Raw genomic sequence first — 13,392 nt, 5'->3', positions numbered from 1 at the left:
GAGGAAGCCAGGAGGAAGAATTACGCAACGGAAGAAAGTAATTTTCTCTATCGAAAATCAAGTTTGACTGATGGATATTCGCAAAGAGTTGACGATCACGTTACGGTAATTGTGACGAAGCCACCATGAGATATCCCTCATCTCCGTATGCATGGACATCGGGAGCAGCTGCTGCATACCGTATGTGCATGCAGGCCAGCGGCATCCAAGACAAATAACTCATCCTCGTCGTCGGCTTCCTGTACCTATCACAACCGTCGCGGACACCGAAGCTCCCCCACGCGAGGACAATAACCTTGATCTTCTCTCCGTTCTCAATCGGTTTACTCGTGTGCACGTGCACGCACGCCACTGAGCGTGTATTTTTGGTATTTGCGTGCGTGCGTGCGTGTGCGCGTGTATGGGTGGAACGGGCGAGCCTGGAGGGGCGGGGAGGGGGGGGGGTGATGTAGAAGTATTGAAGCAGTAGTGATGCGTTTGCCGCTAGTGTGCGAATTTCGCATTCGGCTTGATTCCAGTAATTGTTGCGAATTCGTATAAACTTGATAGTCGGGGCTTGGAATACTCGAAGATGGCGATATTTACATTGCTGAGGGAAAAGGTGTTCAGTGTGCCGAAGAAGAATAATAAGAATAAGGATAAGGAAGTGCGATTATGATATTTTGTTCGTTATTTGCGTAAATCTAGGCGACATTGTGATTATCCGAAGCGTAATATTTTATTATGATATCTTTATTATACGACAATTGAACGGTTTACGTAACAAAGTCACTTACGTGATAGAAATTTTATCATTTTTCACCACTTAAAATCTCGTGCTGCTTGCATAAATATGTACGAAAGTCTTTAGGTTAGCTTAATGTCCGTTATTGCGCCAATATTGCAAGTGATGGAAAATCGACGCGTAATGTAAATATCAACGTGTCTCTCTATTCAAAAAATTACTTTTGTTTACGTAGCTTATACTTCGCGACTTCTTCCTCCCCCCCCCCCACTCAGAAACCGTCCCATCGTCAATATACCACGAATGAATTGGAATTATCGGTGGAGCCTAGAATACGTCGGTAATTGGAAATGAATTGATCGATATTTGCAGAGATGTCGGTAGCTGGGATCGTTGGTGTTGACTGCCATAACGTCGATAAGTCGATAAAACAGTTTTCGTTTACACATGTGCATATATTTCTCTCTATCTCTCGCTTTCTCTCTGTCTGTCCCTCTCTCTCTCTCTCTCTCTCTCTCTCTCTCTCTCTCTCTCTCTCACGATGTTTGTGTAATATATTTTAGGAATGGTGAACATGTTGCTTTTTAAAAGAATATAGTTCGTATTAACATGACTTTACAAATATCTATACATATTTTTTCTCTTATTTGTTTATCCTTAAATATGTTTGTTTTTCCAGTTGATTGATGTACAAAACGCGCTGACGAACAGAGCTGGAATTTAGAGTACTTAAGATAAAATAAATATACTAACCACTTGGCACACTAATTGAATATTAAATTAAATGCAAAATTATAATATGACCATGTTATTCGATCAATGACGTAATGTGGTTAGAAAACACACGCAAGTACGCGTTCGATAAAAATGCTAAAATTATTATAACATTTAATGAATTAATGGCTTTAAAGAATTGGATGCTTGTCATAAAAGAATGGCATCAAACGTAGTTGAAGTAATCAATTTGGTAACGCTATTAAAAATGATTAATTATATTTGTTATTGTATTTTATAAGCTAATAAGTATAATGTTTTACTCGCCCATGGAATATAGCGTGCACCTAATATTTATTATATTTCAGTATCATTTGTCCCCCCTTGACGTTTACATTAATGCTTATTTCCTGTTTGCAACTACATTGTTCAATTTGAGAGAACATACATTTTTATTAAACATTTGTCTTACCAGTCTCTGACAATCTCTCTTTTATCATTCTATTTATTTACGCTTTGTTTCTTCCAAAGACTCTTTAATAAAGACTTTTTAATAAAATGAAAATAATTCTTTGATAAAGTGACTTGTTAATATTTATTTAATATTTTCAATAATTGATAACTTATCATGAATATTAGTACTCGTGTACGTAAAAATACGCTCGTTTCATTAACTAGCGACGTGAACATTATAAGATGTGTCTTGGCTTGTGAAATATGTTTGAAAAATAAAAAATAATAACGTTATTGACGTTGCTTTGATTTGAAACTGATAGGGAAATTATTGCTTTTAATGGATTGCTTTTAGGGAAATTATTGCGTCGATATTTGAAAATTGTTTGGATATTACGTACTATTATATGGCATAGATGTGGACAGCTCGTCCGATATGGTGTGCGAATGTAAAAATATTTGACAACAAAACAATAAACATACATGGCAATATGAAATGACAGGTAAGGCATGTAGAAAGGTTGTGTATGCGTAAAGGGCATTGGGCATGTTATGCAAAGTTTTCAGAATATTTAAATATCGTAGGAGGATTCGTTGATTTATACATAAAAGTATATTATATAAAGGACGAATTGAGGGGGGGCGGCGGAGGGAGGAGGAGAAGGGGGGGGGGATAGGGAGTAATAATGAAATACTAATCGGGAAAATACCGTTCGCTTATTAGCAATAAGCATGAATATCCATTGTAATGCAAACAGCAATTTCGTTGTTTATCAACCCATTAACAATCAATATGAGGCTGCCATTTTCCAGATATACTATCATTTTAATTAGCAATTACGCACGCGTATGTAGATAACAACAATTTTAAGTTATTTGAGTACTCCGGTGTACGATCGTATTAATTAATAACGAGGCACGTACATTCTATCACATAAGAACTGAAGTAGCATTTCTAAAATGTGAATCATCATTTATGAAAGAAATATAGACGTAAATTTAAAGTACAATATGAATATACATGTGCGTCGTCTATATTATTATTCGGAATTTTATGATAATATTTAGGGATTTTTTTTTCCGGCGTACGGTTGACGTAATGACGATGAAAAAACGCCGACAGAGTCATTCACATGACTCAAGTACGTACATATATATGTATATATATATATATATATATATATATATATATATATATATATACATATACATATGTACTTTTTTCCGAAACTGGTTATGCAAAACAATATACGTCTTATTTATTTAGCAGAAAAGATCTTTGACATATGGTCGGTAATCTACCGATGTCACTTTTTATATTTTAGAACTCATTAATGAGTAATTGCCGTCAATCCTTAATAGATAGATACACCTTCTCTGTGAATTAAATACCAGCAACTTATCAATTTTTCTAACGTTATATCCTTGCATTATAAGAAATAAATTAAGCTCACGTATATATAAATTATTATTACAATAGTAACGAGCTATATGGAATTAATTGGAAAATTATTTCATTTATAATTGAAAGGTTTCTTGAAAGGTTTTTTTTCTTTCATTTGTCTAAAATTTGTAAATTAATGGTTGATTAATCGCGCCATTATAATTTTCATTCGTATAGCGAAAAATAATATTTATGGACGAGCTTTTCGAATTGAATTTTCATGTACATATTGCTTCAATCGACAACAGATGTATCAATGATTTTATCTATAAGTATATATATGTATAATTTAAGAAATTTGTAAATAATAAAATAATATTGATCGTTGGGTGATTGAGAAAATGAAACGAGACGAGAAAGAATAAATATGCGATCGAAATTAAAAACAATATGCAAAAAGAAAAAGAAAATATTTCATAACATTTTTTTTCTTTTATATTTCTTTTATAAGAAATACATATGTATACGTATACAATGGATATTTTTCATAATTTTTTCAAGTGAAAATTTCAAATTAAATAACGTCATTAACAACGGTCGCATTGTAAATATAGTAACATTGATAATGAACAATGTTGTCTCATAAATTTTTGATTTTGCTAGTAGAAGTCGCGAAGGTTTGATTATTAGATTTATTACAAACGCAGTTTGGAGTTGGAATTAATTTATGTGAATGCTTCTTTTTTCTTTTTTTCTTTACATGGACAGACTGTATCAGAAAATGCTCGTCTTGATGTAAATTCACCAGGCTGCGATGACGAGTTTGACTTTTGGGACCAAACGGGGTTCATGTTGAGAAGTGATGTCGATGACCCTCTCAATCATGGAAGGTAAAATACTATCACTCGAGAAATATTAGAATATTATTTTTATATTTTTATAGCAATTTTACCCTAGGAATGAAATTCATGGGAATGAACGTATTTGTTCGCGCATTATTTATTCGGACAGTGAATTTGGCAAATTTTTCTCATTAATATTTTCTTAATTGTATGTGCAATAAATAATACTTTATGCAAGGACTTTTATAGTTGAACCTACAATTAACATTTTACTTACGCTACGTAAGCACGTAATAGTTTAAAAAGTTTATTCAGATATAGTAAGAAAATTTATTTTATATCCCTTTTCATCACGACCGACACTAACAGTAGAAGAAGAAAAACAACCATTTGACACAATCGGTTATTATATAATAAGAAATAAGACTGTTAATTAATGACCGTATTAGTTTAATAATTATATCCTCCGTGTCCGGACAGGAATAATATTGTATAAATTACAATTACATAATGGAACTTGAAAGATTCGTAATGTCATTTACTGAATTATATTATCGGATATTCAAGGTAAATAAGTGCAAAAAGTTGAAATTTCTTGTATGCAGTTTAAAGTAATAGGGGCGGAGGGGAGTAAGTAGAAGAAAAAAAAATCTAATTAGCTTTTGCTGCAATAACTCAGTTAAGTACATTGTAATTAAGCATTGCTATCGTCATATTATTGTAAGTAGGCGGTTGAATTTAAATTCGAAAGAAGAATGTTTATGAAATGTAGGATGGAACGTATTGTTTCGAACTCTGAAAGATTCATCTCATTAAAAAGTTAAGGCCGAAACTGTATCGCATTTTCAAACAATCAAAGCGTAACAATCGCTTAATCTCTATTAAATACTTGTAAATGTAATGATCTAGAGACTTATGAACCATAGACGTCGAATTCTAGTTTATTTCTTTGCAAATGTCAAGGTGTCCGTGTTTTAACAAGTCGTTCTCATAGGCTTGGGATGTCGCATAGGGGTATTAGCGCGAGGTTAGCCAGAATTTAAATTGCCCTCCCAAAGTCAACTCAGCCCTCTTGAGTATAGTCCTCTTGGTTCTTTGGCTTCGATTCGCATTAATTACATAAGCGGCCAATGAATAATTAGGATAGGGGGAGTCCCTCGGGAGTCCCGAAATATCGTCGTAAAATGAACGACCAGTCGACTCTTGGTCCCCGATTAAGTACGATGACGCAGTTTGTCGTTGTCATTGGTAGGTGGGGCGCCCAGGAGTGGTGCAAACCAAGTTGCATCCCCATCACGTTCATCCTGGTGCTGATAGTGCTGGTGGTCCTGCTGCCGCTGCTCGATCACGCCCCCGACAAGCAGAACCTCAACGGCACGGGATTCGACAATGGGAGCGGAATGGCCTGCATGAGCGACTGCAGCCTCTCATTGGTCGAGTCCATACCCTTACGGCTGACCTATCCCAATGGATCCGTAATCCACAGGAGTACCTACACCACGTGGCTGGACTTGATCGCCGCCGCCCGGAATACCGTGGAGATCGCCTCGCTCTATTGGACGATGAACCGCGAGGACGTCTACCCGGACGACAGCGCTCTGGAAGGCGAGGAGGTATTCCAAGCCCTCGTGGACGCCGGTAGGGATAGGGGCATAACGTTGAAGATCGCCCAGAACGCGCCCAGTCACATAAGTCCCAATGTCGACACGGAGTTCTTGGCGAAGAAGGCCAACGCCCAAGTGAGTCCCCGAACTCGTACTCTGCCTTACGTTTTTTAGACGTATTTTTAGAGTTTTTTTTTTTTTTTTTTTTTTTTTATTTTTTTTTTAGAGCCTTATTTTTAGACTCTCGGCTTGGAATCAAATTATTCTTTTAATGCGTAATATTTTAGTACGAATATTCGATAAATGACGCGCCCAAGTACAATACGGTACACATGTATTAATGTATATATGTTTGTGGCAAATGGCGATTCGACTCTATTGGCAATGTTTTCATTTCTTTTTTTATTCACTTCTCTTCCTTCTTCCGTATAAGCTACTATTCTTATTCCTACAACTCTCACTTTTCTTCCTCAGTGCAAATGTCTAATTTCTCGGAATATGTCTCCAACGATATTTGCGAGAACAAGGGCTAAATAACGCGCGAGGCCCAACAATGCACAATTACAGCGACGTTTTGCAATGTCTAATTATCTAAACGAGAGTGTTTAAAGGAAAAAAGTACGTTGAAGCGATGGGAGGGCGAAAGGACTGAGGCTCACTCAGATGGATGAGTGCAGTAAGTAAAAGGAACGTACCACATGATTGTGCAGGTGCGCAGCCTAAACTTCGCGGCACTCCTCGGCGGTGGCGTTCTCCACACGAAGCTCTGGCTGATCGACCGTACGCATGTCTACGTGGGCTCGGCGAACATGGACTGGCGGTCCTTGACCCAAGTCAAGGAGCTCGGCCTCGTCGCCTTTAATTGCTCCTGCATGGCCAGCGATCTCGCCAAGATTTTTGACGTACGTGATGAGTGTGACATTAGCGTCACATCGCTATCTATCACTATTGTTTTAATTGTTTTTCTTTTGTTTGGAGTTTTGCGTGCCGTTCGGTCGCGTATCGCGCAATGCTCATTTCGATCCTCAAACAGAATTATCAAAAATCAGGCAGAAATGCTAATTGTCGAGGCTGATGCACAAGTTGTTTGTTTTTGTTTTTCTTTTATTGCTATATAGGTCTATTGGACGATAGGCGAGGACAACAAAATACCGCCGTCTTGGCCCAATTCTCTCGCGACTAAAATCAATCTCAACAGTCCCATGGCCTTTACTTTGGATGGGAACAAGTACAAAAGCTTCTTTGGCGTGAGTCTTTCATTTAATATTTTTCAATATTTCATTTTCATATCCGGACTGTATTTACCCTGTATTTATTCTCATCAATTGACTTATTTACTTATTTGTTTATTTATTTATTTATTTATTCATCATTCAATAACATTCTGTACATTCATCCGAAGTGGCAAATTGCTATAATCGTGCTTAGCCACTTATTTATATTAAAAGAGTTTTTTTGTTCTTGTTTCGTTTGGCTTTTCAGCACAAGTCAAACTTTATTAATAAGCAATTGATTTTTCATCCAATAAACTCTACGTTATATATATATATATATATATATATATATATATATATATTTTGGCTTTTAGAGTTCACCACCGTTGTTTTCACCGGAAGGTCGAACGAGCGACATCGACGGCTTAATACACTGCATAGAAAAAGCCGAAAAGTTCATTTATATCTCCGTAATGGATTACTTTCCCCTCACGATTTACTCTCCGAAAATCAAGTACTGGCCAATTATCGATAATGCGCTAAAAAGTGCAGCATTGGAGCGGAAGGTCAACGTTAAACTTCTTATATCAAAGTGGAAACACTCCAGAAAATCCGAAGATTATTTTTTAAAGTCTTTGGAGGATTTAACTAATAGTTACAGTAAAGTGAAAATTGAAGTGGTTAGTATGGTAACGTGGTTCGCACTAAAACAAAAAAAAAAAATAAATAAATAAATAAAAATTCTTTCTCTATATCAGCAATGAATATAAATATCAGTTTCTTCATTGTCTTCGAATCGATAATTTTGCTATTTATGTAGATTTTCAACATTACGATGATTTACCATTACATTTACCATTATATTTCAGAGAAGATTTGTAGTGCCTAGTAATGCTGAATTGGATAAAATTCCTTTTGGACGGGTTAACCATAATAAGTATATGGTGACGGATGTCGCAGCTTATATTGGGACGAGTAATTGGTCGGGTGACTATTTCATTAATACGGCTGGTAACTATTTTTTTCATTGTTTACTCGACCTCATATATTATATGAGAATAAATACTCTTTGACTATCAAAAGTATAATAGGAAAATAAAACTGATAATTTAAGATTATTGGCATTCCAATTGTTTCAAATGTATTTTAAGACTTGAAATTTACGACAGCATTAACTTACAATTAATATATATTTATATATATGTGTGTGTGTGTGTGTGTGTGTGTGTGTGTGCGTGCGTGTGTGCGTGCGTGCGTGTGTTTGTGTTTCACGTCCACTTTTTCGAATTAATTGAAAGATAATTATAATAAAAGTCTGTCACGTAAACACAATGTGAAATAAAATGGTATTTACTATATATAAATATGCGAAATAATGATAAATAGATTAATTTTTACCAGAAAAAATTAATTTATTTGTTATAAATCGATTGATTAGCAAGTTTTAACGTACTTTCTCGACAATGATTTTCTTTAATATATATGCTGGGCAATTTAAACTTGCAATTCCAATTCACATTTAATATTGTAATAAGAAAATATTGTTTCTTTATTATTGTTTTTGTTTGTATTTTTTTTTTTTTCATGCTAATTTAAAAAATATACTATACAGTATATATACGGCTATATAGTACATTCATTAGAATATTAATGTTATTCGCTGAAAGTTAACAACAATGTTATTATAAAGTACCCCCCCCCCACATATAATAGTAGAAATAAAATCATGACAAACTTGAACGATATTATAACAATTGAAAATGATAGTACATTCGCAAAGTCATATCAAGTAAGACCTATTAGTTACCCATTGTTTACTTAAATCAGTTTGATGACTCGATTACTAATGATGACTAAATATATAAGGTTTGATCTATTTTATTTATCACACTCCGAATGATTTGCGATTTATACATAAAGATACTTTGACATCATGTCATCATTAAATATTTGAATATTGATTTATCTACTACAATTTACTGAAATATTAAAAAAAAATTCATTATTTAAAAACTACATTATTCATTGAATGGATATCGATAAGAAGAGTGTATTCATAATCTTAAAATGTAACAAGTACTTAATAAATGTATTAACTTACTCGAATGTACGAATTTTTGGAATAATACATATGCGTGCACACTGTTCTATAGGTTATGTAGCTAAAATCTAATATTCTAAATGTTAAAAAATTTTTTTATTTTTATTTTTTTATTGAAACGTTTCTATTATCATTCAAAGTATTAAGTTTGAGATATGCATTTAGACAGAAAAAAAATTTAAACCAGGATTGGCTTCATAAAATTTTAAATATTCTAAAGCATTAACATAAATATATCGGAAACTGATTGTGGAATTACTTTTGGTTTTAGAATAGATAATTTTAATCGTTAATTAAACATTCATAATATATGACTAAATATAAAAATTTCTTAGTAAATTATTATTTAAATATTGTAGAATATTGTATTCTTAAATGCTTCGAATTTCATTATAAAAGAATTTTCGGATTCTTTAAAAATGTCCAACTTGTAGGGATCGTATGAATATTTTTAAAATCAATAAATTACATCGGTGATGATTAATTTGAGATATTACCCTATGAATATATGCAAAATTAAATTTGCAAAAAATTTTTTATATGATTGTATTAATGCACCAATATATTAATTCAATCTAGTCTTTACTTAAATTACATTTCGTTTGTTTTTTTTTTCTTTTTTTTTTTTATAGAATAATACGTACATCCATTTTTGCTTTATTATGTATATAAGTAATTTTAGTATCAACATTTTTAATTACTGAAATCTTATACCTTTATCATTTTAATTATTTTATATTTTACTGTCATAATTTATTTGCAAAATAAAAAGGTGCTCTTAGATTAAATTAAATACATTTTTACACAACAAACATATAAGAACCAGTTACATTCTTACACAATTATTCTCATTATAAAATCTCTAAATGATTTGTAATCTATTATTACTTAAGCTTTAAATAACATATGTAATTAATATCTTTATATAATGTAAAATAATAATTCCAAGTATTAAGCTGTTGATTAATTATTATTTACGCTTTTTAATAACATTTTTTGACGATAAAGAAAACATTGATAAAACTGTTTATTTAATTTAGTTTTACTTGTTTATTGAAAATTTTTCAATATATTACTTAATTTTTAACTAAGTATAGTCATAGATAATTAGCAATTATCAAAATTATGATTTCTTAGAAGTAAACAAATTATCATATGAGACGTGATGTTAAGCAAAATTGTAGCTCACATGAAATATTGAAGAAAAGTATATTGAACAAAAACAATCAATAGTAATGATAAATTATTTTAATACAAATTTTTTGTAAAAATTTTTAATTCATTTGCCATTAATCAGTCTATGCATTTTTATAAAGAACACAATTAAATATTGATTTTCCTTTGTTGCAATTTAATACGCTGCTCTCTATTTTTTAATATGATAATAATTTGATAAACAGCTAATAATAAAATAATTTTGTTGAATATTTTCAGTTTTAGTTTCCACAGAATATTCAAATTGTAAGATACTTATTTTATAAAAGTTTGAATAAATAATGTTAATTACAAAATTATATTTAACGAATCTTCATGAATTTTTCATGGAAATTAGTATACAAGTTGATTTTCATACTAAGTACACATTCTATATTCTTGAATATATGAGCAGGAATTTTATTATATTTTTAATTCCATTAATAATTTGTGTCACAAGTGTGAAGAATTCTTCAACTAAACAATAATATTGAAATTAATGTTAAATAAAATTACTAAATATTACATGATTTATATGTTTAAATTATTGTAATTCTATAAGGCCAAGTAATTTTCTTAATTGTTAACTATTATAAGATAATGGGATTCCGGCAAATTTTATCGCTCGATCAATATTAAAGATACAATACGGGTGTACTACCGCAAATTTCAATGCAAATACGCTGATTAAAATTTAGTATTACTTTTATATACATGTAAATGCATTTGATAAACATTTATGAAAATCAATGTACTTACGGAACTGATAAATAAACATTTGACGTTCCTTGAAACCTAAACAAGTTATTCAAGTTTTTGTTTTATTTATTTTATTATCCTGACTATTTATAAGTTTTCTTAAGTACTATAAAGTTTTATATTGCTATAAGTATGTAAGTGTGTTTAGCCGAATTATTTAAAATGGTAATATATTTGAAAAAATGCATTAATTTCCAAGGATAAAATTGTAATATTTTATTATTATTGAAATATGTAAAATAACTAATTGGTGTTGAGTTCAGTGAAACTTCTTTATTACAAAGTTTTTCCATCTTAATCTATATATTACCGCCATATCTAATCAGAATATCATATTTTTCTTTGAATTTTTAATATTACACGTAAATTATTTCCTACATAAGTTTTTAATATTTGCTTAGATAAACAGTTTTCTAGGCCTGATTAATACATAGGAGTTAGAAAGAAAAGAAACTCGGCTAGTAATTAAATTAGACTTTACGTTTCCTTCTAGAAAGTATTTAAATAAAACTTTGAAATAAAATTTAGTCATTAATTTTCGAGATATCGCGTTGCTTAACTATTGAGAATCGTTAAAAATTATGTTTGACATTAGTTAAAAATAATTTCAATTTTTAAAAGTTTTTCTTTGATTGAGTATATATTTTAATTTCTTTTATTAATGTCAAATTCATTAAATTACTAATCATTGTTATTACTCTACTAAAAATTATATATAATAAATTACTAATATAATAGATTGAATTAGAAAAAAATAATAAATAAACTACACGGAAGTAAACATTATTCTTTTCAATTTAAATTAAAAAAAAAATAATTCATTTTTATGTATTTTCCATATAAGTAATAATCAAATATCTTTATATGTAGATATTGTGATAAAGCAATACTTTTATGCGTGTTTCTTTCATGGTTAAAAGATGGAATAAATTAGCATAAGGAATAATGAAAATAAAAGTGTAAATGTAAAGAATATAGAAAATTAAAATAAGGAAATCAAACGAATTCGGCATTCTTTATTATTATTTTCAGTTTAATAAATATGATATAAAACTATTAAAGTATTTGTACGATGTCCAAGGCCGAGCCTTATCCAGAGAATCAAAGTAATTCCTATGAATGACGTATGTATGGCCGGTAACACACATGCACACATTTATATATACATTAAGCAATGGTGTCTCTAATTTTTTACCAAAGAGGTATATTTGATCACCGAATTTCTGAAAAAATACAACATAAAGTTAATTTACTTCCGGCCTTATGTGCATCGCAAGCGTTAAACAATTTAACTCTCGTTTAACTATATCATTGATAGTCTTAAGAATTACCAAATAGTTGCTGTGGCTAATGTATGGAATATATAATACTCGTCACCCTCTTTTATAATATGTAAATAAAAAAGAGTTCGTGTCCCTTCGTTTATAAATATTCAATCGATAATGTGTAAATATGAAAAAAACCAAAAAAGATAAAGAAGAAAAAAATTATTCGAATTTTTCTCACCAGTTTTTAAATAACATTCTTTTTAAAAATAATAATCCAGACACACACGAGTGTACTTGCTATTGAGATCTAACGTAACCGTTTTACTAATATTCTCTACACATTTATATATAAATATATAAAGTTTTTTAATTTTAGTTTCGAATCATAAGAATCGAAGAGCTAATTATATCTTAACTTTAATTCCATTCATTTCATCGATTACAACAATTTTCAATTGTAACTTTGAAGCATATTTTTTTGTAATAATAATAATAATTCAGTGATAAATTTGTAAATATCGATAATTTTGGAAGTATTAAATGTAATAAGTAATATGTTTAAGCGTAAACAGGTGTATTGTTATTAATTACCTCAAATTTAGTGTAATATTTGCAAAATTTGCTTAATAAGGCTATAATTTTTTTAAATAAATTTTGACATATTAATTGTGCAGTTCAATAGATATTTCATTCAGAAGTGGAGACGAAAAATGTATAAACTATAGGAATATTTTTTCAGCTTGTTTATGCCAATACTGATTAAATGCAAGTCTTAACTTTCCAATAATATATCAAGCTGATAATAACCATTCAACTTTGCTTTCTTATTCTATATTTCGTTCAATATTTTTGATAATTTATCATTTTTTTAAATTTCAAAAGGCAACACATTGAATTGTCAGAAACTAGAGTGATATTATAGTATGTAAATACAAAATATCGTCGTATTGGAACATTAATAAGCGGTTTATTACAAATATATATATATATATATATATGTAACTCTATTAATAGTATATCAACACACCAGTTTTCAATGATTAGAAATTTTGATTACTTCTTCAACTAGCGATATTTACAATTAGGTAAATTATTCTATCATTCGATACTCGTATCAATGATCTTAGCTACCTTT

General features: G+C 30.6%; 1 protein-coding gene across 1 annotated transcript in view; it reads left to right on the top strand.

Moving 5' to 3' along the window:
- Positions 1–477: 477 nt before the first annotated feature.
- Positions 478–13,392, top strand: part of LOC105363587 (phospholipase D3) — a 13,582-nt gene continuing 667 nt past the window's right edge. The window contains exons 1-7 of the mRNA XM_011501323.1: positions 478–646; positions 4,044–4,165; positions 5,370–5,856; positions 6,432–6,623; positions 6,840–6,968; positions 7,310–7,615; positions 7,805–7,946. Coding sequence (XP_011499625.1) covers positions 572–646; positions 4,044–4,165; positions 5,370–5,856; positions 6,432–6,623; positions 6,840–6,968; positions 7,310–7,615; positions 7,805–7,946 — 1,453 coding nt within the window. The 5' untranslated portion in view covers positions 478–571. The remainder of the gene's footprint in view (positions 647–4,043; positions 4,166–5,369; positions 5,857–6,431; positions 6,624–6,839; positions 6,969–7,309; positions 7,616–7,804; positions 7,947–13,392) is intronic.

This window comes from Ceratosolen solmsi, unplaced genomic scaffold, assembly GCF_000503995.2.
Source record: "Ceratosolen solmsi marchali unplaced genomic scaffold, CerSol_1.0 scaffold3, whole genome shotgun sequence".
Classification (NCBI taxonomy): domain Eukaryota; kingdom Metazoa; phylum Arthropoda; class Insecta; order Hymenoptera; family Agaonidae; genus Ceratosolen; species Ceratosolen solmsi.
Note: the sequence above shows the minus strand (reverse complement) of the source record. Positions and strands in the feature narration are given on the sequence as shown.